We start from the raw sequence: 22,257 nt of genomic DNA on the forward strand, positions 1-22,257 counted from the left end.
GATAAGAATGCCTATTGATAAGAGCACTCCACATATCGAACATTTTATAGACTGGAATGAACTTTGTCCTTTACTCAGCCGGCTTAACTATATCAGCCACAGTGGTTAGCATGACACCTTGCCTTGACATTCCCTGACAACCATCTGGTGAAGTTGTAATCTGGAATATACCTTTCACTTAGAGCCTAAACCTTACGGTTTTCCAAGTTTCAGACATGATAGACCGAAATATGAAAAATGTTCTGATTGTATCCATTGGATTTTTATCTCTGTTCACAGCATACGGAGGACTTCAGAGTTTACAGGTAGGAAACAACATACTATAGATCTTGGATGATTGGTCCAATCGAATTGCTTCAATGAAATTCAACACTTGAATTTCTGGCTCTTGATAATTGATGGCACCATCTCTTTCCTGTGTTACAGAGCAGTCTGAATGCAGAGGACGGGATGGGGGTGACATCTCTCAGTGTCATCTATGCCTCCATCATCCTGTCCTCCATGTTCCTGCCACCCATTCTCATCAAAAACCTGGGCTGCAAATGGACTATTGTTGCTGGCATGGGCTGCTATGTGACCTATTCAATTGGAAACCTCTATCCAGGATGGTAACGCAAAACTGTCTAAATCCTCTTCAGACCTTTACTGTCACAGCTTACCACAAGCTGTGTTTCTTCTTCATGATTGAAGCATGTACCTCCCTAGCACCCCAATGAGTAAAGTTGGTTTCACGTTTAAAAGTTTATTAGCCACATGCACAGGCTACAGCAGGTGTAAAACAGTATAGTGAAATTCTTACTTCAGACCTCTTTCCCAACAATACGCTGCTAATAATAATAATAATAATAATATAGATAATAGAAAGTTAAATTAAAAACACACAAGTACAATATAATTTGAAGAAGAAAGAGAATGCAAGAACTGTGCCAGTACCTTATTCAATATGCAGGGGTAACGTTTATACATAAAAAGTGACTGGTAGTAAGATATACACTAAGAGTACAAAACATTAGGACTGACCAGGTGTATCCAGGGTGAAAGCTATGATCCCTTATTGATGTCACTTGTTAAATCCACTTCAATCAGTGTAGATCAGTGGTTCCCAAACTTATTATAGTTCTGTACCCCTTCAAACATTCAACCTCCAGCTGCGTACCCCCTCTAGCAGCAGGGTCAGCGCACTCTCAAATGTTTTTTTTTGCCGTCATTGTAAGCCTGCCACACGCACACTATACGATACATTTATTAAACATAAGAATGAGTGAGAGTTTTTGTCACAACCCGGCTCGTGGGAAGTGACAAAGAGCACTTATAGGACCAGGGCACAAATAATAATAATCAATAATATTGCTCTTTATTTAACCATCTTACACATAAAACCTTATTTGTTCATCTAAAATTGTGAATAACTCATCACAGGTTAATGAGAAGGGTGTGCTTGAAAGGATGCACATAACTCTGCAATGTTGGATTGTATTGGACAGTCTCAGTCTTAAATCATTTTCCACACACAGTCTGTGCCTGTATTTAGTTTTCATGCTAGTGAGGGCCGAGAATCCACTCTCACATAGGTACAATACGTGGTTGCAAAGAGTAACAGTGTCTTAACAGCGCGATTTGCCAAGGCAGGATACTCTGAGCGCAACCCAATCCAGAAAACTGGCAGTGTACCCAAGTGGCAGTGTACCCAAGTGGCAGTGTACCCAAGTGGCAGTGTACCCAAGTGGCAGTGTACCCAAGTGGCGTCGGGAGCAACTGCTTGCACCCGCATTACCATTCCACTATGTCTCCCTGTCATGGCTTTTGCGCCATCAGTACAGATACCAACATGAGCAGCAGCTACGTTTGGCTACATACGGTCCGTTAGTGGAATTCCCCCGAGAGAGTAACGGTTGATGTGATTGGATGTTAATTATTTGACTAGGCTACCTGTATTTGACATTGTGTTATTTCGTTGAACACTAGATGGTTTCATTTTATTTTTGGCAGTGAAACGAGGCTACTCAGCCGAGAAGAAAACCTCACCCAAATGTGTAGCCTCGTTGGAAAATATAAATGGACTGTTTGAAAATGTGAAGAAAATTAAATGTGAATCACATTTTTATTTGGCGTACCCCCGACAGCATTGCGCGTACCCCTGTTTAGGAAAACCTGGTGTAGATGAAGGGGAGGAGACAGGTTAAATAAGGATTTTGAAGCCTTGAGACAATTGAGACAAAGATTGCGTATATGTGTGCCATTCAGAGGGTGAACGGGCAAAACAAAATATTTAAGTACCTTTGAACGGGGTACGGTAGTAGGTGCCAGGCACACCGGTTTGAGTGTGTCAAGAACTGCAACGCTGCTGGGTTTGTAGTCATGCTCAACAGTTTCCACCCAAAAGACATCCAGCCAACTTGACACAACAATGGGAAGTATTGGAGTCAGCATGGGCCAGCATCCCTGTGGAACCTTTTCAATACCTTGTAGAGTCCATGCCCTGACGAATTGAGGCTGTTCTGAGGGCAAAAGGGGGTGCAACTCAATATTAGGAAGGTGTTCCTTATGTTTTATACACTCAGTGTACATGTAAACATAGCTGAAAAGTGACCGGTAGCAGGAATATCAAATCAAGTGTTATTGGTCGCATACACATGTTTAGCAGATGTTATTGTGGGTGTAGTGAAATGGTGTTCTTGGCTCCAACAGTGCAGTAATATCTAACAATAGACAACACACACAAATCTAAAAGTAAAAGAATGGAATGAAGAAATATAGAAATATTAGCACTAGTCCGGAGTATGTATGTATGTATGTATACATATATATATACATATATCTATCTATCTATCTATATATCTATATATCTATACACACACACACACATATATATATATATATATATATATATATATATATATATATATATATATATATATATATATCTATATACATACTCCGGACTACTCCGGACTAGTACTAATATTTCTATATTTCTTCATTCCATTCTTTTACTTTTAGATTTGAGTGTGTATATATATATGATGGTTTGTATAGACATTATGGACAGTATATGGATAGAATATGTAGTATAACTGAAGAATACGTGGATATAATAGTATATGTACAGCAATAGTTAAAAAGGATGGCCTTGACTAGAATACAGTACATACATATGAAGTGGAACAGTATATAAACATTATTAAAGTGACCAGTGTCCCATGTCTACAGTTGAAGTCGGAAGTTTACATACACCTTAGCCAAATACATTTAAACTCAGTTTTTCACAATTCCTGACATTTAATCCTATTAAAAACTAATTGAGTGTATGTAAACTTCTGACCCACATTCCCAGTGGGTCAGAAGTTTACATACACTCAATTAGTATTTGGTAGCATTGCCTTTAAATTGTTTAACTTGGGTCAAATGTTTCAGGTAGCCTTCCACAAGCTTCCCACAATAAGTTGTGTGAATTTTGGCCCATTCCTCCTGACAGAGCTGGTGTAACTGAGTGAGGTTTGTAGGCCTCCTTGCTCACACACGCTTTTTTAGTTCTGCCCACAAATGTTCTATGGGATTGAGGTCAGGGCTTTGTGATGGCCACTCCAATACCTTGACTTTGTTGTCCTTAAGCCATTTTGCCACAACTTTGGAAGTATGCTTGGGGTCATTGTCCATTTGGAAGACCCATTTGCGACCAAACTTTAACTTCCTGACTGATGTCTTGAGATGTTGCTTCAATTATATATCCACATAATTTTCCAGCCTCATGATGCCATCTATTTTGTGAAGTGCACCAGTCCCTCCTGCAGCAAAGTACCCCCACAACATGATGCTGCCACCCCCGTGCTTCACGGTTGGGATGGTGTTCTTCGGCTTGCAAGTTTCCCCCTTTTTCCTCCAAACATAACAATGGTCATTATGGCCAAACAGTTCTATTTTTGTTTCATCAGACCAGAGGACATTTCTCCAAAAAGTACGATCTTTGTCCCCATGTGCAGTTGCAAACCGTAGTCTGGCTTTTTTTTATGGCGGTTTTGGAGCAGTGGCTTCTTCCTTGCTGAGCGGCCTTTCAGGTTATGTCGATGTAGGACTCGTTTACTGTGGATATACATACTTTGTACCGGTTTCCTCCAGCATCTTCACAAGGTCCTTTGCTGTTGTTCTGGGATTGATTTGCACTTTTCACACCAAAGTACATTCATCTCTAAGAGACAGAACGCGTCTCCCTCCTGAGAGGTATGACGGCTACGTGGTCCCATGGTATTTATACTTGCGTACTATTGTTTGTACAGATGAACGTGGTACCTTCAGGCATTTGGAAAAAGCTCCCAAGGATGAACCAGACTTGTGGAGGTGTACAATAGTTTTTTCTGAGTTCTTGGCTGATTTCTTTTGATTTTCCAATGACGTCAAGCAGAGTTTGAAGGTAGGCCTTGAAATACATCAACAGGTACACCTCCAATTGACTCAAATTATGTCAATTAGCCTATCAGAAGCTTCTAAAGCCATGACATAATTTTATGGATTTTCCCAAACTGTTTAACGGCACAGTTAACTTAGTGTATGTAAACTGCTGACCCACTGGAATTGTGATAAGTGAAATAATCTGTCTGTAAACAATTGTTGGAAAAATTAGTTGTCATGTCCTAACCGACTTGCCAGAACTATAGTTTGTTAACAAGAAATTTGTGGAGTGGTTTAAAAACAATTTTTAATGACTCCAACCTAAGTGTATGTAAACGTCCGACTTCAACTGTATGTACATAGGGCAGCAGCCTCTAAGATGCAGGGATGAGTAACTGGGTGGTAGCCGGCTAGTGACATTGACTATGTTCAGGGCAGGGTGATGGGTGGAGGCGGTTAGTGATAGCTATTTAACAGTCTGATGGCCTTAAGATAGAAGCTGTTTTTCAATTTTCTCTCAGTACTGAGCAAAAACCTAAAAGCAACATGCAACATTTTCAATGATTTTACTGAGTTACAGTTCATATAAGCAAATCAGTCAATTGAAATAAATAAATTAGGCCCTAATCTATGAATTTCACATGGAATCTTTTATTTCAGCTCATTAAACATCGGACTAACACTTTACATGTTGCGTTTATATTTTTGTTCAGTATAGAAATACTTATGGTAGTATACCAATGGTAATATATAGATGTAAACAGGAGTAATAGTGACCAGTAGCAAGATAAATAGATATATACTAATGGTAATGAGTAATGACAATGAATAATCAATGAACAGCAGCATAATGGTCGTAATATATAGATTTTAGAAGCAGCGTAGGAGTGAGGAGGTGTGTGCATGTGGGTATAAGTGTGTGGCGTCAGTAATGAGTGTGTGAGTGAGGGTGAACGTGACTGTGTATTAACTTGTTATTACCAAGTAGAGTTGGGATTATTACTCTAACGTGAGTTAATGAAACAAATCATGTGAGAGTAGTGTCCATTGGCAAAGTTGTTTACACACATTGTATGAATCCTACCCTGGTCTGCTATGCTTCCTGGCCTGTCAGTAGAGGTTTAAGCTTACAAACAGTTGGCAGGGTGTCTGATGCTAACCATATCAATCTGTCCTCTTTCAGGTATACTCTGATCCCCACCTCTGTGATCCTGGGTATGGGAGGGTCTCCACTCTGGTCTGCCAAGTGTACCCTTCTCACTATCAGCGGCAACCTGCAGGCCCCTAGAGAAAACAAGAAGGCAGCGGATGTTATCAATAAGTACTTTGGCATATTCTTCCTGATATTCCAGTCTTCGGCTGTATGGGGAAACCTCATGTCGTCGTTGATATTCGGTTCAGATTCAAATAGTAGTAAGAAGGAAGTGCACACATACACACACTTACGTACACATGCACACACAGAACAAGTGCAAGTTGTTTGTGAAAGTAGTAACATTTATAAGTTAAAGGCTAACTGTAGGCTAAAGTCAATCATGTGTAGTCTACATTTATGACACTTGTTGTTGCCCAACCTTCCTCTATGTTACTATCTGTCATAATATCTTTATGTCCTCCTAGCTAACGTCTCCGAGGAAGATCTACAATTTTGTGGTGCAGGTGTGTGTGCTGATATCAATTCAAACACCACGACCAAAAAGCCAGCACAACAATTGGTTTGGACGCTAGTCGGCTGCTATATTGGTAAGAACGTATTATTGTTTCTCAGTGTTGTAGGTTGATGCTAGTGAAATGTTCTGCTGCGACTATGTTCAACACGTGTAACGGTTGTGTTTCAGGGGTGGGTGTGCTGGCCATGATCATAGTGGCAGTATTTCTGGATAACATAGACAGAGATCAGGCCCGGGAGTTCAGGGGCAACAGGGAACCATTCTGGAGCACCTTTCTGGCCACATTCACGCTCCTGAAGGACAAGAGACTAGTCATTCTCATCCCTTTGACCATGTACAGTGGCTTTGAACAGAGTTTCCTCTCCGGTGAATACACAAAGGTGAGATGCCGACAAGACATATGGTTCATACTGTGCCACTAGGAATCCAACATGGAAGAATTCATAATCAACGTAAGAGTGGCTAAAAGTCATGCGTGTGACCTTCCTTTGTTGTGTTTCCATTGCAGAACTATGTGACCTGTGCATTAGGAATCCATAATGTTGGATATGTGATGATATGTTTTGGAGCCGCGAATTCGTTATGTTCCTTTATGTTTGGGAGGTTGGCAGAATACACTGGAAGAGCCCCACTGTTTTGCTTGGGTAAGAAGAGCTTTCCAATAAAGACATTAACATTTTCATTGGTATACAGATGTGGATCTTCATTTTTGCCAGTTTGCTACAGCAGGAATATAATCCTGCAGCAACAGGACATGTGGATTATAATTTAGATCCTACATCTGCAGAACTCACATGTAAAGTCAAAATCACTCACTACTCACCTCTCTTACAGCTGCGGTGACCAACTTTTCCTGTATCCTGGCTCTGTTGTTCTGGAGGCCTCACCCAGACCAGCTGCCAGTGTTCTTTGTGTTTCCTGCCCTCTGGGGCCTGGCAGATGCTGTGTGGCAGACACAAACCAACTGTGAGTTGAGCTATCATTTATGTATTACATGTTAGGTACATCAAACATTTTGTCCAGGACTGAGGTAACAAGGGTTTTGTTCTTGTTTGCAGCACTGTACGGGGTTCTCTTCCCCAGACAAAAAGAGGCAGCATTCGCTAACTACCGTATGTGGGAATCCCTGGGATTCGTTATAGCCTTCGCCTACAGTACCTTCCTCTGTTTGGATATCAAGCTCTACATCCTCCTGGGAGTTCTGATCCTCTCCATGGTAACCTATTTGTGGGTGGAGTACCAAGAACGCAAGAATCCTACTCTTCCAGTGGAGGAGGGAATATACGACACAGACTACTCAACAACGGGAAATCACATCCTCAATCAGACCAGCTTGTAGACAAGACGTGGATTTGTTATGTACAGTATGTGAGGGAATGACACCCAGTGAGAGAGATCTGGAGATCACCATTCTGCCACTGTCATACGCCAACCCCAATGGGAGACTTTTCTAGTGTGACAAAATGAGAGGTTTTGTGGATCTCTATAAATGTATTATTCTCACACTATCTTGACCCTGAATTATGTGTATTCATTTTCTCTGGTTGCACTTTTTATGCAGAATTCCTGTACAATTCAGATTTAAAACGTCAAAAATGTGTATGTTATTTTTGTGTCATGGCTGCTATGTTGAATTCAAATCACATCGTGTTATGCTAAACTGTAACTGAGAGTGGAATACAGTACTGAGTCACTAATGAAGCAGATTACAAACTTGAATCTACCATAGAGTTAAAACGATTTAATAACCAGTTGTTCTGTAGTCTCAAGTCTTTGTGCCAACAATACGAGTGGTAGAGCACAGCAGGGTCATCACAAATAATGAAACTTCCCCTTACATAATTGTTTTTGGCTTACGATGAGACTACTCAGGGTGGCTCTGTGCTTCTTCAACCACAAGCAAATGTTCAATAAAAACCAACTGATTTACCTTTCAGTGAAAGACTTATGGTGTGCTTTGCTGATGATGGTGTCTGGAAATACAAAAGGGAATGAAGGTACAATTACTTCTTGAATCTCTCATTACTGTTATTTTTACAGTGATACATGCTCCTGTATTCATTGTAGGGGTATTTTTAAAAACAATTCCAATGAAATGCCCCATTTGGAACATCAAACTGTGACAAGGCACTCATTTTAATCTTATGTCTGATTTACCACATTGCTTTATTAGGGCATAGAGATGATTTAAAAATGGTTTTACAAAACCCACCAATAAAAACTATTGCACCAACTACATGATTCAATTAGTTGCGTATTACAGAACAATTAAGTTCATAAATGACTAATTGACGTATTTCAAGGCCAAAGTGTAGCTACTCTGGATTACTGCAACTCGCTGTTGGCGGGGCTCCCTGCCTGTGCCATTAAACCCCTACAACTCATCCAGAACGCCAAAGCCCGTCTGGTGTTCAACCTTCCCAAGTTCCCTCACGTCACCCCGCTCCTCCGCACACTCCACTGGCTTCCAGTTGAAGCTCGCATCTGCTACAAGACCATGGTGCTTGCCTACGGAGCTGTGAGGGGAACGGCACCTCCGTACCTTCAGGCTCTGATCAGGCCCTACACCCAAAGAAGGGCACTGCGTTCATCCACCTCTGGCCTGCTCGCCTCCCTACCTCTGCGGAAGCACAGTTCCCGCTCAGCCCAGTCAAAACTGTTCGCTGCTCTGGCACCCCAATGGTGGAACAAGCTCCCTCACGACGCCAGGACAGCGGAGTCAATCACCACCTTCCGGAGACACCTGAAACCCCACCTCGTTAAGCAATACCTGGGATAGGATAAAGTAATCCTTCTAACCCCCCCCCCCCAAAAAAAAAAATATAAATGTATTGTGTAAAGTACTGTGTAAAGTGGTTGTTCCACTGGATATCACCAATTTGTAAGTCGCTCTGGATAAGAGCGTCTGCTAAATGAAGTAAATGTAAATGTACTCTGAGCTTATATTAGATTGCACATCATGAACTGCTGTATTGACCTCTGACTCACAACCACTGTTGAATATAGACAAGCATAACCATAGAGACAAATGGGCCGAAGTATGAAAAACCTCCTGGTTGTATCCTTTGGATTCTTACTGTTGTTTACTGCAACTGGAAGCCTTCTGAATCTACAGGTAAGAATTGGTAGAATTACACTGAGGCATGGATATACGCTAAACCAGATCATTATTTGAGCAATATCTGTTATTTTATTAGTATGGTAGGAATCTCTCATTTGTTATTGTTTATGACATTCACTTATATAGACAATGTCTTCAAGTGCATTTTAAAGCTTTATATGTTAAACAAATAGGCCTATCCCAGTCAATGTCATAACTATTACTGGGGTTTCCATAACTGTTCATAAAAGCTGAATGAGTAGACTTTGTTCCTTGTCTTTTACTACTACGTTACAGAGCAGTTTGAACACTGAAGAAGGAGTAGGTGTGGCCTCAGCAAGTGTGCAGTTTGCCTCCATCATTCTGTCCTCCATGTTTGTTGCCCCCTTGGTTATAAAATACCTGGGCTGCAAATGGACCATTGTTGCTGCGATGGGATGCAATGTTGTGTACACAGTTGGAAACTTCTATCCAGGATGGTAAAGCTATTACTGAAGAATATGTAATAATATGTTATGATGTGGCTTCGTGACAAAATGTCCACACCTACACATTCCTAGCTCGTTACAAAATTATAGGCTCTCGGCTTATAATAAAACCTGATAACAAGATATGTTACTAGAGCTACATGACAACACAACAAGACAACTAAGCTCAGCAGTCATCTTTAGAGAGACAGTGCTGAGATTTATTGAACAGATAAGAGAAATGGTTACTGACAAAACATATAGTACATTGTGAAAAGTTTTAGAACACCTACTCATTCAAAAGGTTTTTCTTTATTTTTACTATTTTCTACATTGGAAATTAATAGTGAAGACATCAAAACTATGAAATAACACATATGGAATCATGTAGTAAGCAAAAAAATGTTAAACAAATCAAAATATATTTGAGATTCTTCAAAGTAGCCACCCTTTGCGTGGTTGACAGCTTTGCACACTCTTGGCATTCTCTCAACCAGTTTCACCTGGAATGCTTTTCCAACAGTCTTGAAGGAGTTGCCACCTATGCTGAGCACTTGTTGGCTGCTTTTCCTTCACTTTGCGGTCCAACTCATCCCAAACCATCTCAATTGGGTTGAGGTCAGGTGATTGTGGAGGCCAGGTCTTCTGATGCAGCACTCCATCACTCTCCTTCTTGGTCAAATAGCCCTTACACAGCCTGGAGGTGTGTTGGGTCATTGTCCTGTTGAAAAACAAATTATAGTCCCACTAAGCACAAACCAGATGGGATGGTGTATCGCTGCAGAATGCTGTGGTAGCCATGCTGGTTAAGTGTGCCTTGAATTCAAAAATAAATCACAGACAGTGTCACCAGGAGAGCACCCCCACATCATTACACCTTCTCCTCCATGCTTCACGGTGGGAACCACACATGGGGAGATCATCCGTTCACCTACTGTGTCTCATAAAGACATGCCGGTTGGAACCAAAAATCGCAAATTTGGACTCATCAGACCAAACAACAGATTTCCACCAGTCTAATGTCCATTGCTCGTGTTTCTTGGCCCAAGCAAGTGTCTTCTTATTGGTGTCCTTTAGTAGTGGTTTCTATGCAGCAATTCGACCATAAAGGCTTGATTCACACAGTCTCCTCTGAAGAGTTGATGTTGAGATGTGTCTGTTCCTTGAACTCTGTGAAGCATGTATTTGGGCTGCAATGTCTGAGGCTGGTAACTCTAATGAACTTATCCTCTGCAGCAGAGGTAACTCTGGGGCTTCCATTCCTGTGGCGGTCCTCATGAGAGCCAGTTTCATCATAGCGCTTGATGGTTTTTGCATCTGCACTTGAAGAATCTTTTAAAGTTCTTGACATTTTCTGGATTGACTGGCCTTCATGTCATAAAGTAATGATGGACTGTTGTTTCTCTTTGCTTATTTGAGCTGTTTTTGCCATAATATGGACTTGGTCTTTTACCAATTAGGGTTTTCTTCTGTATACTACCCCTACTTTGTTACAACACAACTGATTGACTCAAACGCATTAAGGAAAGAAATTTCACAAATGAACTTTTAACAAGGCACACTTGTTAATCGAAATACATTCCAGGTGACTACCTCATGAAGCTGGTTGAGAGAATGCCAACAGTGTGCAAAGCTGTCATCAAGGCAAAGGGTGGCTACTTTGAAGAATCTAAAATATATTTTGATTTGTTTATCACTTTTTTGGTTACTACATGATTCCATGTGTGTTATTTCATAGTTTTGCTGTCTTCACTATTATTCTACAATGTAGAAAATAGTAAAAACACAGAACAACCCTTGAATGAGTAGGTGTGTCCAAACTTTTGACTGGTACTGTACTTACAAATAAATATCACTAACGCCCACATAGTAAATCATGTAAAGGTTCATCTGAAATGCCTTAGTGTCCATTGCGTGACCCTAAACTGAAATTCCCATGCACCCCAATAGGACACACAACCCCTCTATCTAGTCTACTGATTGCTCACTGTACTGTATTATACTGTGCTGCCTTGTCTCTCTTAGGGAAACCCTGCTCCCTACTTCAATAATCCTTGGATTAGGGGAATCTCCTTTATGGTCAGCTACAAGCACCTATCTTACCATAAATGGTAGAATACAAGCGGAGAAGGACAAAAAGAAGAACCAAGATGTGATAAACCAGTACTTTGGGATCTTGTTTTTGTTGTACCAGTCTTCAGCAGTCTGGGGAAATCTAATGTCCTCCATTGTCTTCGGGCAAGACTCAACCTCAGGTCAGTGTGACAATAATGGATTTCCACTGTAAAGAGGCAAAACGTGGCATGGCATACCTTATCTACAAAGCTACATCTTGTATGTAATTCACAATATTGACTCATTTACACTATCGACTCATACATTCTATGTTGCATTGAAATGCTGTGTCAGTGAGTTGTGCCTTTTCTCGCTACAAATTGTGCTTCATTGTGTTTACTACTGTATTTCTCTCCAGTCAACATCAGTGAGAGTGATCTACAGTTCTGTGGAGTGGGTAGCTGTGGCAACATCAGCGAGGCCCCAGGCAACTCCACCAGACCACCGGAGAGATTAGTGCACACTGATGGGCTGCTATGTGGGTGAGCCTACTTCCCAATGACAGCAGTATATCAGCTAAACGACTTACGATAGCCAAGCCAACATAGTGTTTCATAATGCAGTTTTAATGAAGTTGTGTCTTGGTTTTTGCAGGTGTGGGTGTGCTGGCCATGCTCTTAGTGGCTGTGTTTCTGGATAACATTGACCGAGATATGACACTTGAGTTTAGAAGTAACAAGGAGCCATTCTGCAGCACTTTCTTGGCCACGTTTAAACAGCTAAACGATAGGCGACAGGTGTTTTTGATCCCAGTCACTGCCTACATTGGTCTGGAGTTGGGTTTTCTCAACGGGGAGTACACCAAGGTACGGAACGTCTAATAACAATCCGATATTCTTTATAGATACTGAAGTGATTCTGTTGACTTCTCGTAGGAATATGTGACCTGTGCTTTGGGACTACATATGTGATGATTTGCTTTGGTGCCACCAGGTCGCTGTTTTCCTACGCGTTTGGGCGTCTGTCACAATATTCTGGACGGGTAGCTCTTTTCGCTTTGGGTAAGACTCAAGTTATATAGTTTAGTGAGCTCTCTCTCGAACAATATCAATACTATAAGACTCATCACTGGCCATATAAATACTGTAATTTTCCTCTGGCAGCCACAACCACCCAGTTTACCTGTATCCTGGCTCTGTTGTTCTGGAGGCCTCACCCAGACCAGCTGCCAGTGTTCTTTGTGTTTCCTGCCCTCTGGGGCCTGGCAGATGCTGTGTGGCAGACACAAACCAATGGTGAGTTAGTTACTGTATTTTTGCATTCAGATCCTTCCATAGAAACATAACACTTTACAAGCAAGGCACAATGAATTATTTGAGCTTGATTCAATTGTCTCTTTATATATTTTTCAGCACTCTATGGTGTTCTCTTCCATGACCAGAAGGAAGCAGCATTTGCCAACTATCGCCTATGGGAGGCTGTGGGATATGTGATAGCGTTCGCTTGTAGCCGTTTTCTCTGTGTGAATACCAAGCTCTACATCCTTATGGGAGTTCTGCTGCTCTCAGTGACACTTTGTTTTTCAGTGGAATATGGTGAATACATTAGCCCTACACCAAGTGAGGAGAACACTATCGATATGAAACTGGAGATAAAGAGCACAGAACTCAATGAGGATAATCATACAGACAGTGATAAAACATTGAGAATATTGCATCCATGACAACAGCATTGTCAAATGTACTTGGCCACACTATGGCTATCAGCATATGTGAGATGCTTTTTACAATAAAAATGACGTGAAACCACATTCATAATATCCATGAAGTTTAATAAGAAACTTACTGTACTTAGGTAACTCATTAAATCCATAATTTAATACTGAGCAGATATTTAAGGTTAGCACTGGGCTGTAAGTATATGTCTGTTCCAGTCCAAAGGATCGATCTTCAAGTGTCTGCAAATGTGTCTGGATATAGAGGATTTCATAGATTCTTAGTGTTTTTGTCATTAACTGATCCTTCGTTTTTGAGGAAAATGGGAAGAAATATGAAAAACGTACGTGTTGTTTCTTGTGGATTACTGGTGATGTTCACAGCAACTGGAAGTCTCTAGAGCCTGCAGGTAAATATCCCATAACCAATTATATCATATGTCAGAGTCTTTGAAGGTGGTTAGTCAGTAGCACATCTGGAACTACTAAGACAAACCTATACCAATAGGTTGTTTTTTTATTCATAGGATTGCATTTAAAGTAAATATATTCTGTTAGTAAATCCCAAATGATGTTATATTGTTCAGAATAGTTTGAACTCTGAGGGGATGGGAGTTGCATCAGTCAGCATTGCCTATTCGTGCATTATCCTGTCCTCTGTTTCTCACACCGAGCCTTATACGATACTTGGGCTGCAAATAGACTATTGTTGCAGCTATGTGATCTATACAGTTTGAACCTTCTTTCCAGAACGGTATGATGATATTGCCCTCAGTGAGCCCAGTCATACAGTATGTCAATTCAATCTAACAAAGACTGTAAAGAGCTTTATTTTGCAAAGAGCAGCTGCTTACTGAGCTGTTTTCTTTCAGGGCAAGCCTGATCCCAGTCTCAGTGATCATTCGTTTGGGAGGATCTCCACTGTGGTCTGCTGCCAGTACATATCTCACCACTACAGGCAACCTGTAGGCAGACGACAAAACAAAAAGTCAGGACGTAGTCAATCACTACTTTGGGATATATTTCCTCTTGTACCAGTTGTCTTCTGTATGGGGAAATCAGATGTCATCCCTTATATTTGGCCAAGATACAAGCACAGATAACTAAACCTTTTAACTACCTGTGCAGTGTTCATAAATGTTATATGGCTTACCATAAAACTGCAGACAAATAGATGAATTATCAACTTCCCATAAAGAGATTGTTATGCACGCTTCTTGGAGGGAACACAACACCCTGCTACACTCAACTTCCCGTGGAGTGAAAGAGGTACGGGACTGCAGGTGGAGTGAAAGAGGTACGGGACTGCAGGTGGAGTGAAAGAGGTACGGGACTGCAGGTGGAGTGAAAGAGGTACGGGACTGCAGGTGGAGTGAAAGAGGTACAGGACTGCAGGTGGAGTGAAAGAGGTACGGGACTGCAGGTGGAGTGAAAGAGGTACGGGACTGCAGGTGTGGGTAAGGATGACTGAGACAGAATTTTACCGTTAACAGGGAATTTACTCCTTCACACAGTAATGTTGGGAAAAGGGGCCTGGACGGAACCAAAGCAAAAGAAAGTAAAAGTTAAAGTGCCCCTTATCCTACCTTACCTACCTAACTAGCACCAGCTGGCGCACTAACCAAAATACAGGGGGATGGTCCACCCAGGTCTTACCTTGTGTGCATAGACAGAGTACATACTATGGGTATATGTATGCCCGCAGGGCTCTTGCCTAAGCACTCCCAAGGTGCCATCCCCTTCCCCCCTGGGAACAAATGAAACAGAATAATACAAACGTAAGTAGACAATTCCAATAATCATAAACACTGCATCCTATTGGCACACATATACCTCAGAAGCAGCGGCTACAAAATACTTAACAAAACCTGTCTCTGAGCAACAAAGAACATACCAATAAGCTCTGTCTGAGCAACAAACAATACTGGGGCATACACAGAAACTCTTTCACTGAGCAAAGGAACACTGGCTTTTACACAGCTGGAGAAGGAGTCTGTAATTGCAGACAGCTGTATCCCCTGACGAGAGGGCGGGGTCAGCGCCAATCTGCAATGGGGCCGACCAATCAGCTGCTTGGGGGAATCCAGGAAGCCATTTCCTGAAATACATACACATACATACAAACCCACAACAACACAGAAACCGGGGAACGTAACAGAGATTCAGCTTCATATCCTTTCTTATTGTGTCTCGCAGACATGTGACCTGTCTCTCTTTCCTTACAGTGAATGTAACTCAAGGTGAAGCTCAGCTCTGTGGAGTGTCCAGTACTGGAAGCTCTAGTGCAGTAATTATAAACTCCACCAGACCTGATGACAAGTCTGTGAACACTGTCAGGCTGCTGCCTATGTGAGCTGCCCTGTAAAAATGTAAACCGTACATACAGACATTACATCATAGGAGGACATACCTTATGTTTACCCCACTGTAACCGTATCAATCATATGTCAATCACTGAAACAATCCCCTCCTCTCGCGCTATACAAACATCACAGCAGAAATATCTACTGTATTTTCTGCTGGTGTTAACCTTCTGGCAATGATTCTGGTGGCTGCATTCCTGGATAACATAGACAGCAAAAATAAACTGGACTCTAAGGGCAACAAAGAGCCCTTATGTACTGTTTTTCTTGACACATTCAAACAACTTTGAGATAAGAGACAAGTTCTTCTCATCCTTTTGACCTCATACATTGATCTGGAGGTGGATTTCCTTACTGCGGACTACACCAGTGTAAGTTACTACGCACATTTACGAAACACAATCCTTAAAGCTAACAATAGTAATTAAAACATGTTTTAAAATCACTAAAACTAAGACATTTGTTTTGTTCAGGAAAAACCCTGTATCTGACCACATTATGTCACTTTTTTTTTAGAGTTAAGTCACATGTGCTTTGGGGATACATTTTGTTGGCTATGTAATGATTTGCTTTGGTGGCACAACTTACTTTTTGGGAAGCTGTCACAATACATTGGAAGAGAAACATTATTTCATTTGGTAAGGGGGGACAATGTAAACACCAGATGATACATTTTAACATATCAACAATCACTTTGATTATCCACTTCTACTTACGGTATTAGTGTAACTCTCTTCCAGCTTCAATGACACGCAGCCCTTATCCTGGCTCTGTTGTTCTGGAGGCCTCACGCAGACCAGCTGCCTGTGTTATTTGTGTTTCCTGCTGTCTGGGGCAATGCAGATGCTGTATGGCAGACACAAATCAAGGGCGAGTTACCCTTTTCCTGTAGTCATGATTGCCTGACCTTTATTAATGTGTGACCAACTTGGTATTGAATCCAGGTCACCAGCATGCCTCAAGACTGTTAGCTCTCTGAGCTAAAAAAAACTGTGCTGTGCATTTATTCTGGAAGCTAACAGTTTTCAGACAAGGTTACTGACTTGTCCATAGTTCACTGAGCCACCGATGTTATAACTTTTACCGGCTGTTCAGATGGAACAAAAAATGTAAGATTTCTTTCCATTTTTCAGCATTCTATGGAGTTCTTTTTTATGACCAGAAGGAGGTAGCATTTGCTAACTATCGACTATGGGAGTCAGTGGGATTTGTAGTGTTTTATGCGCTCAGCAACTTCATCTCTGGAAATCAAGCTCTACATCCTGGCTGGAGTTCTACTTGTGGCAGTTGTACTCTATGGTGGGGTGGAATTCAAACAGAGAAGAAATTCTACACAGAGGGGGAATTTAAGTCCAAACCATAGAGGGACTTAAATCTTAACTGTATTAAATAGACAATGTGGAATACAGCTCTCATGTAAATAGATATGTATGGTGTGAATATTACGAGAAATATACATACCATTTTTTGTATGTAAAGTAGAGGTTATATGTGTAGCGGTAGTGAGGTCAACATGGTTCTTTTTACATGGTTTAAATATTGTATTATTGTCTGTTAACTGATGCTACCCTCTACCAAAGTATTTCGGTATGAATGTGGGTAGAAAAAACAACAACTTGAACTTCATGTATTCAGTATTCACCAGTAAAAGTGGAAGTGGGAAAAACTTTATTTCGGTAAAAATCGTTGAGGCTATGTCTTCAAATGTCGGCTAATTGACTTCAAATATATCGTATTGTTACTGTAGGCTACATTGAATCTGAAAAACTGACCTCCACCCGTCCTGGTCGAACCACATGATAGGCTACACTATCTTTCGCGCGGTAGTGGGTTCTCCTAGCAACACAGATGACCGGCAGGCGTGAAGGTCTTAACTTAATAACACCCGCAGAACTGAAGAAAGCTCGGGACCGAAGAGATCTCTCATCAAGGTAGGTAGAATGTAAATACGATATTGGACAATTTCAGTGAGATGTGTGACGGTAATCGAGGTTCATTAACCATATGTTGAATTCTAAAGCCCATGTGTGAAGCCTGCTAGCCTGGTTGGTTGCCACTGCCAGTCTCTGTTTAGCTATTGTCGCCTATTGGCGCATGACACGTAGTAGGAGTGGAATGTTATAGAGAATGGTACCCAGCACAGATTACAAAGAGTTGATTGCATAGGAACAAAATGATTTGAATTGAATTATTTGATTTGCAATGATTGTTTTCAATTAAAATGTATTCACAAATATTTTATAAGCAAAGAGCAATTTCTAAGAAATAATTTTGCTAGGACTGTAAGGCAACAGTTTACCTTCCAAGTTAGGAATAAACTGTGACTCATTTTGTACCCTCATCAATATAATGATACTGTTGTTTTTTATTGAAGGATCAGACTGTTGCTTACCTGGTATGGCCGCAGGGGTGTGTGGCCCCGCACCCCTGGTGTTCCGGCTACACGAGGGAGCCCCAGAGCTGGTGAGAGAGGTGCTGCTGGAGAGAGGCTGGGAGGAGTATGACGAGCAGGGGCAGGAGGAGGGAGACTGGAACCTCTACTGGCGCACCTCAGCCTTCCACAACTCAGACTATGAGAACATACTGCCATGGCAGAGACTCAACCATCACCCCAAGACTGTGGGCATCACCCGCAAGGATTGCCTGGCCAGAAACCTGAAGAGAATGAGAGGGACGTTCGGCTCAGGTCTTTACAACTTCAGCCCGACAACTTTCATCCTCCCCAATGATTACACCAGGTTTCTGGCAGAGTACACCAAGCATCGTTTGAAGAATGGAGGCAGGTCGGGGTATTGGATCTGCAAGCCAGTGGATCTATCAAGAGGCAGGGGCATCTTTATCTTTGAGGACATCAGAGACTTGGTGTATGACTCCTCAGTGATCGTTCAGAGATACATCAGCAATCCTCTCCTCATCTCAGGGTATAAATTTGACCTTCGGATCTATGTTTGTGTGAAAAGTTTTCAGCCCCTCACTATCTACATGCATCAGGAGGGATTGGTACGCTTTGCGACTGAGAAATACAATTTGACATCTTTGGACAACATTTATTCTCACCTGACCAACGCGAGCATTAATAAGTTTAGCCCCTTCTACACAACAGACAAAGAGAGAGTGGGACAAGGATGTAAGTGGACTATGAGTAAATTCCGCTGCTTTCTTCATAGCCAAGGTATCAATGAACTGTTCCTCTGGCAAAAGATCAACAACATTGTCACACTAACTTTGCTCACCATAGCCCCTTCCGTACCTTCCAGTCCCAACAGTGTTGAGCTCTTTGGGTTTGACATCCTAATTGATGCCAAATATAAGCCATGGCTACTAGAGGTTAACTACAGCCCTGCTCTCACCATCGACTGCCAAGTAGACGTGACAGTCAAGAAAGTACTTCTCAATGACCTGGTTGATCTGATGAACTACAAGTCCATGGACAGTGTTAGACAGAGAGGATATCTCAAACAGAAGTACAAACGCCCCTGCTATCTAGGCAGCCAGTCTCTGCAGTCCCCAGTGCTGTTGCTCCCCAAGTCTATGTGTGAGCACCACCCAGCAAACAAGAAAAGTAACAGCATCCACTCTACGTTTTCTGACAGTATGAGATACTTTCCATCAGTTGAGATGAACCGGATCCGCTCTGCAAGGAATTCCATAAGCAACACCAAGGGCTCGGCTCTGAATCCGATACTCATCCCACATTCAAAGACTGCAGCTGTAACTGGAAACAGAAAGACACATCCAGTGCTCTCACAGATGACAGAGGCCATCCAGTGGTCTGAGGTTACAGACGTAGAGTCAGAGTTTGATGACAGAAACCTGTCAACACTTGTTAGCCCGTGGCAGGCCTCAAGGCAACCAGCCGGGGGCTGCTGTAAGCTACCTGCCATTCACATTCAAAAGTACAAGACTCCTAAATTCCCATGGGACCCTAAAAGCCAAGATGAGAGCACCCCACCACTCCGTGTGGGAGACTTCATACTGACGTTTCCTTTTAATGAGGTCACACTGAAGGCGTCGTGGGACAAGCTCAACGTTAAGACTGCAGTCCACGAGGTTCACAAGCTCATCAGCCAGCTAGCATCAGGTTGTAGCCACAAACAGAAGAGAGGGAGGGACAATGAGTTGGATAGATGCAAAGAGAAAAAGGATTTGGGGTATTTGTTTTGGGGACCTACGAACCCTCCTCTGCTTAGTGAGTGCCACTTGTCAAACTAACTGAGCAAATGAACATTTTTGGAATGAAGCTTTTGGAATAATTTATTATTAGCACAGCCTAAACATTAATGTGTACAAACACAAAAGTATACAGTATCAACACACATGGAAAAGCAACCTTGTAATTTGTCCACAATTACAAATTATGTTTTTTTGTATCTATACTGAACAAAAATACAAAATCAACATGCAACAATTTCAAAGATTTTACTGAGTTACATACATATAAGGAAATCAGTCAGTTTAAATGAATTCATTAGTCCCTAATCTATGGATTTCACATGACTGGGCAGGGGTCCCACCCACTGGGGAGCCAGTCGCCAATCAGAATGAGTTTTTCCCCACAAAAGGGCTTTATTACAGACAGAAATACTCCTCAGCAGGAAACTGGGACCAGGTCAGTAAGTTATTAGCCCTACCCTACATGTCAGCCTTGTTGTTTTAGAGGCAAGGGATATGTGGGGACCTCATGAATAATCTGTAATTCTGTGCAACATAAGAATCCTGCTGACACAAATGAAGAGGTCAAGAAGGTTATAACATTGCCATGCAAAAATACGAAATATATTCCTTCAAGAGAGCAGTATGGACATTCAAAGATCTCTACAAAATAGTTTCAACACAAATGTATTGTATTGATTAGTAGTACTTATTTAGTGTACAATGATTTCTGAATAATAAACATACACAATTTAAAAATGTCTGTTTACACACAAGCACCTATGAAAATTATAAAATATGCCACAGGAAAATAGCTACAGTCAAACACAATGGAGCATTGCTAATTTGGTATAAAGGCTTGAAAAACATAAACATATGTTCTTCATTTCTTGTCTATTATGATAATGCCATCCTTGTCCTTAATGCGTACTCTGCCCGAGGGGAACTTGGTCTCTTGCCTTCCATTAGAATACACCGTCTTCAATGTTCCATCAGGGTATTCCCTCCGCTTGTACTGGGACGTATGGATCTCTCTTTGGCCATTGTTGAACTCCACTGTTTTCTCCCCACTTCTACAGTTTCAGAAACACACACACACACACACACACACACACACACACACACACACACACACACACACACACACACACACACACACAAAATATAAAAATGCAGCAGTTGTTAAGATTTTACCCTAAATAAAATAGAGCCAAGTACTGTATGTGTATCTTACTCTGAGAGCTTGACCACTGTTCCATCTGGGAAGATGCTCTCCTCTCTGCCGTCAGGATAGAGGTACTTTATCGTCTGGTCTGGGAAAACGATCTCCCTCTTTCCATCAGGGTGGTGTTTCTCTACAGACAACACGAATACATGTTTTGTTATTTGTGTCTATGCCTGGTCACCCTGAAAATTGGCCATGTAGGGAATATCAGATTAGAGCTTTGTTAAAAATATTACCTATCTGCTTGTTTGGAAATTGCAGGACCTCCAAACCAGTTGGGTATGTGGTGTGAGTTGTCTGTGCATCAGCATAGTAGTACACCTATCAAAGAGAAACAATGGAGTAATAAAAAATCCCCCACAGCGCCTTTGTTATTGTTTTTATTTTGTTAATGAAATGAAGAAGAGGAGCATCCGGCAACGAAGTAAAAAACAACGCATGACATATTCTGCTGTTCTATTACGTGTGCAATGATGTCCGAGGGGATTTTTTTGTTGTTTGCAGTAATTTCTTTGTTGTTGTAATATCCCAAATGGACATGGCAGTTTCACCAATTAAGGATTCAAGCTTTAAGGCATTAGTTACAGTTTAAATACTGGCATAGTCCCCAGTACGACATATTACTCACCACTTTCCCATCTGCCAGTATGTGTTTGACATCTCCATTGAAGAATGTGACAGTTACTGACTTCTGGTCAGCAGTGATCTCTTTTCTAGTTCCATTGCGGAATGTAAATACACGCCAGCCATTGGAGAGAAGTTGTTCTATCTGTGTATCAGAGCAATATCATGGCATGTTGACACATTATTATTGTTTCACTGTGAGTGGTAACTCTGTGAGTGGGATACTTTGGAATTGCTGAAATGAAACTTTAATGAAAGGGCAGAAAATGATATACTTCATACAAGTACTCATTCAAAGAAATTACAACATAGGGGAATTTTCCTACCTTACCATCTGGATAGTGTATTTCTTCACACACGTCATTGTTTATGCCCTTGTGTGTTGTGTGGGTGGAGTTACCACTCATCGCTCCTGGATTCAAACGTGGTTCCTGTAATAACAAATTAGGGATTGTTAAAGCTGTCCAATATGGTCCAAGACCTTGGCAAGAAACTATAGTA

The 22,257-nt window shown here is 41.5% G+C and overlaps 3 protein-coding genes and 1 long non-coding RNA gene across 8 annotated transcripts in view; 2 read left to right on the forward strand and 2 right to left on the reverse strand.

Annotated features, from left to right (window-relative positions):
• Positions 1–7,992, forward strand: LOC106607795 (unc-93 homolog A). The gene is made up of 8 exons (XM_014205158.2): positions 1–305; positions 427–608; positions 5,570–5,799; positions 6,007–6,129; positions 6,225–6,436; positions 6,565–6,700; positions 6,891–7,022; positions 7,115–7,992. The coding sequence occupies exons 1-8, from the start codon at positions 216–218 to the stop codon at positions 7,393–7,395; spliced, it is 1,386 nt and encodes a 461-aa protein (XP_014060633.1). The 5' UTR covers positions 1–215; the 3' UTR covers positions 7,396–7,992.
• On the reverse strand, positions 7,987–15,260 carry LOC123743474 (uncharacterized). Its single transcript, XR_006770290.1, has 5 exons — positions 15,049–15,260; positions 14,247–14,355; positions 13,741–13,796; positions 12,861–12,949; positions 7,987–8,029 (listed from the first exon to the last, which is right to left on the reverse strand). It is a non-coding gene; the product is annotated as an uncharacterized lncRNA (long non-coding RNA).
• On the forward strand, positions 14,801–20,105 carry ttll2 (tubulin tyrosine ligase-like family, member 2). Its single transcript, XM_014205157.2, has 2 exons — positions 14,801–17,686; positions 18,130–20,105. Exon 2 carries the CDS (start codon positions 18,153–18,155, stop codon positions 19,965–19,967), a length of 1,815 nt encoding a protein of 604 aa, XP_014060632.1. The 5' UTR covers positions 14,801–17,686; positions 18,130–18,152; the 3' UTR covers positions 19,968–20,105.
• Positions 19,994–22,257, reverse strand: part of si:ch211-140l13.3 (centromere protein J) — a 21,447-nt gene continuing 19,183 nt past the window's right edge. For 4 of the 5 annotated variants that reach the window (XM_014205154.2, XM_014205156.2, XM_014205155.2 and 1 more), the window contains 5 exons: positions 22,083–22,187; positions 21,761–21,901; positions 21,369–21,453; positions 21,142–21,262; positions 19,994–20,980 (listed from right to left, as the gene is read on the reverse strand). In XM_014205154.2, the coding sequence (XP_014060629.2) occupies positions 20,791–20,980; positions 21,142–21,262; positions 21,369–21,453; positions 21,761–21,901; positions 22,083–22,187 (642 nt within the window). In that variant the 3' untranslated portion in view covers positions 19,994–20,790. Of the gene's footprint in view, positions 20,981–21,141; positions 21,263–21,368; positions 21,454–21,760; positions 21,902–22,082; positions 22,188–22,257 lie in introns of those variants that run through there. The other variant, XR_001329295.2, reaches the window with a different exon arrangement.

The sequence above is a fragment of the Salmo salar genome, chromosome ssa06 (assembly GCF_905237065.1).
Source record: "Salmo salar chromosome ssa06, Ssal_v3.1, whole genome shotgun sequence".
NCBI classification, from domain to species: domain Eukaryota; kingdom Metazoa; phylum Chordata; class Actinopteri; order Salmoniformes; family Salmonidae; genus Salmo; species Salmo salar.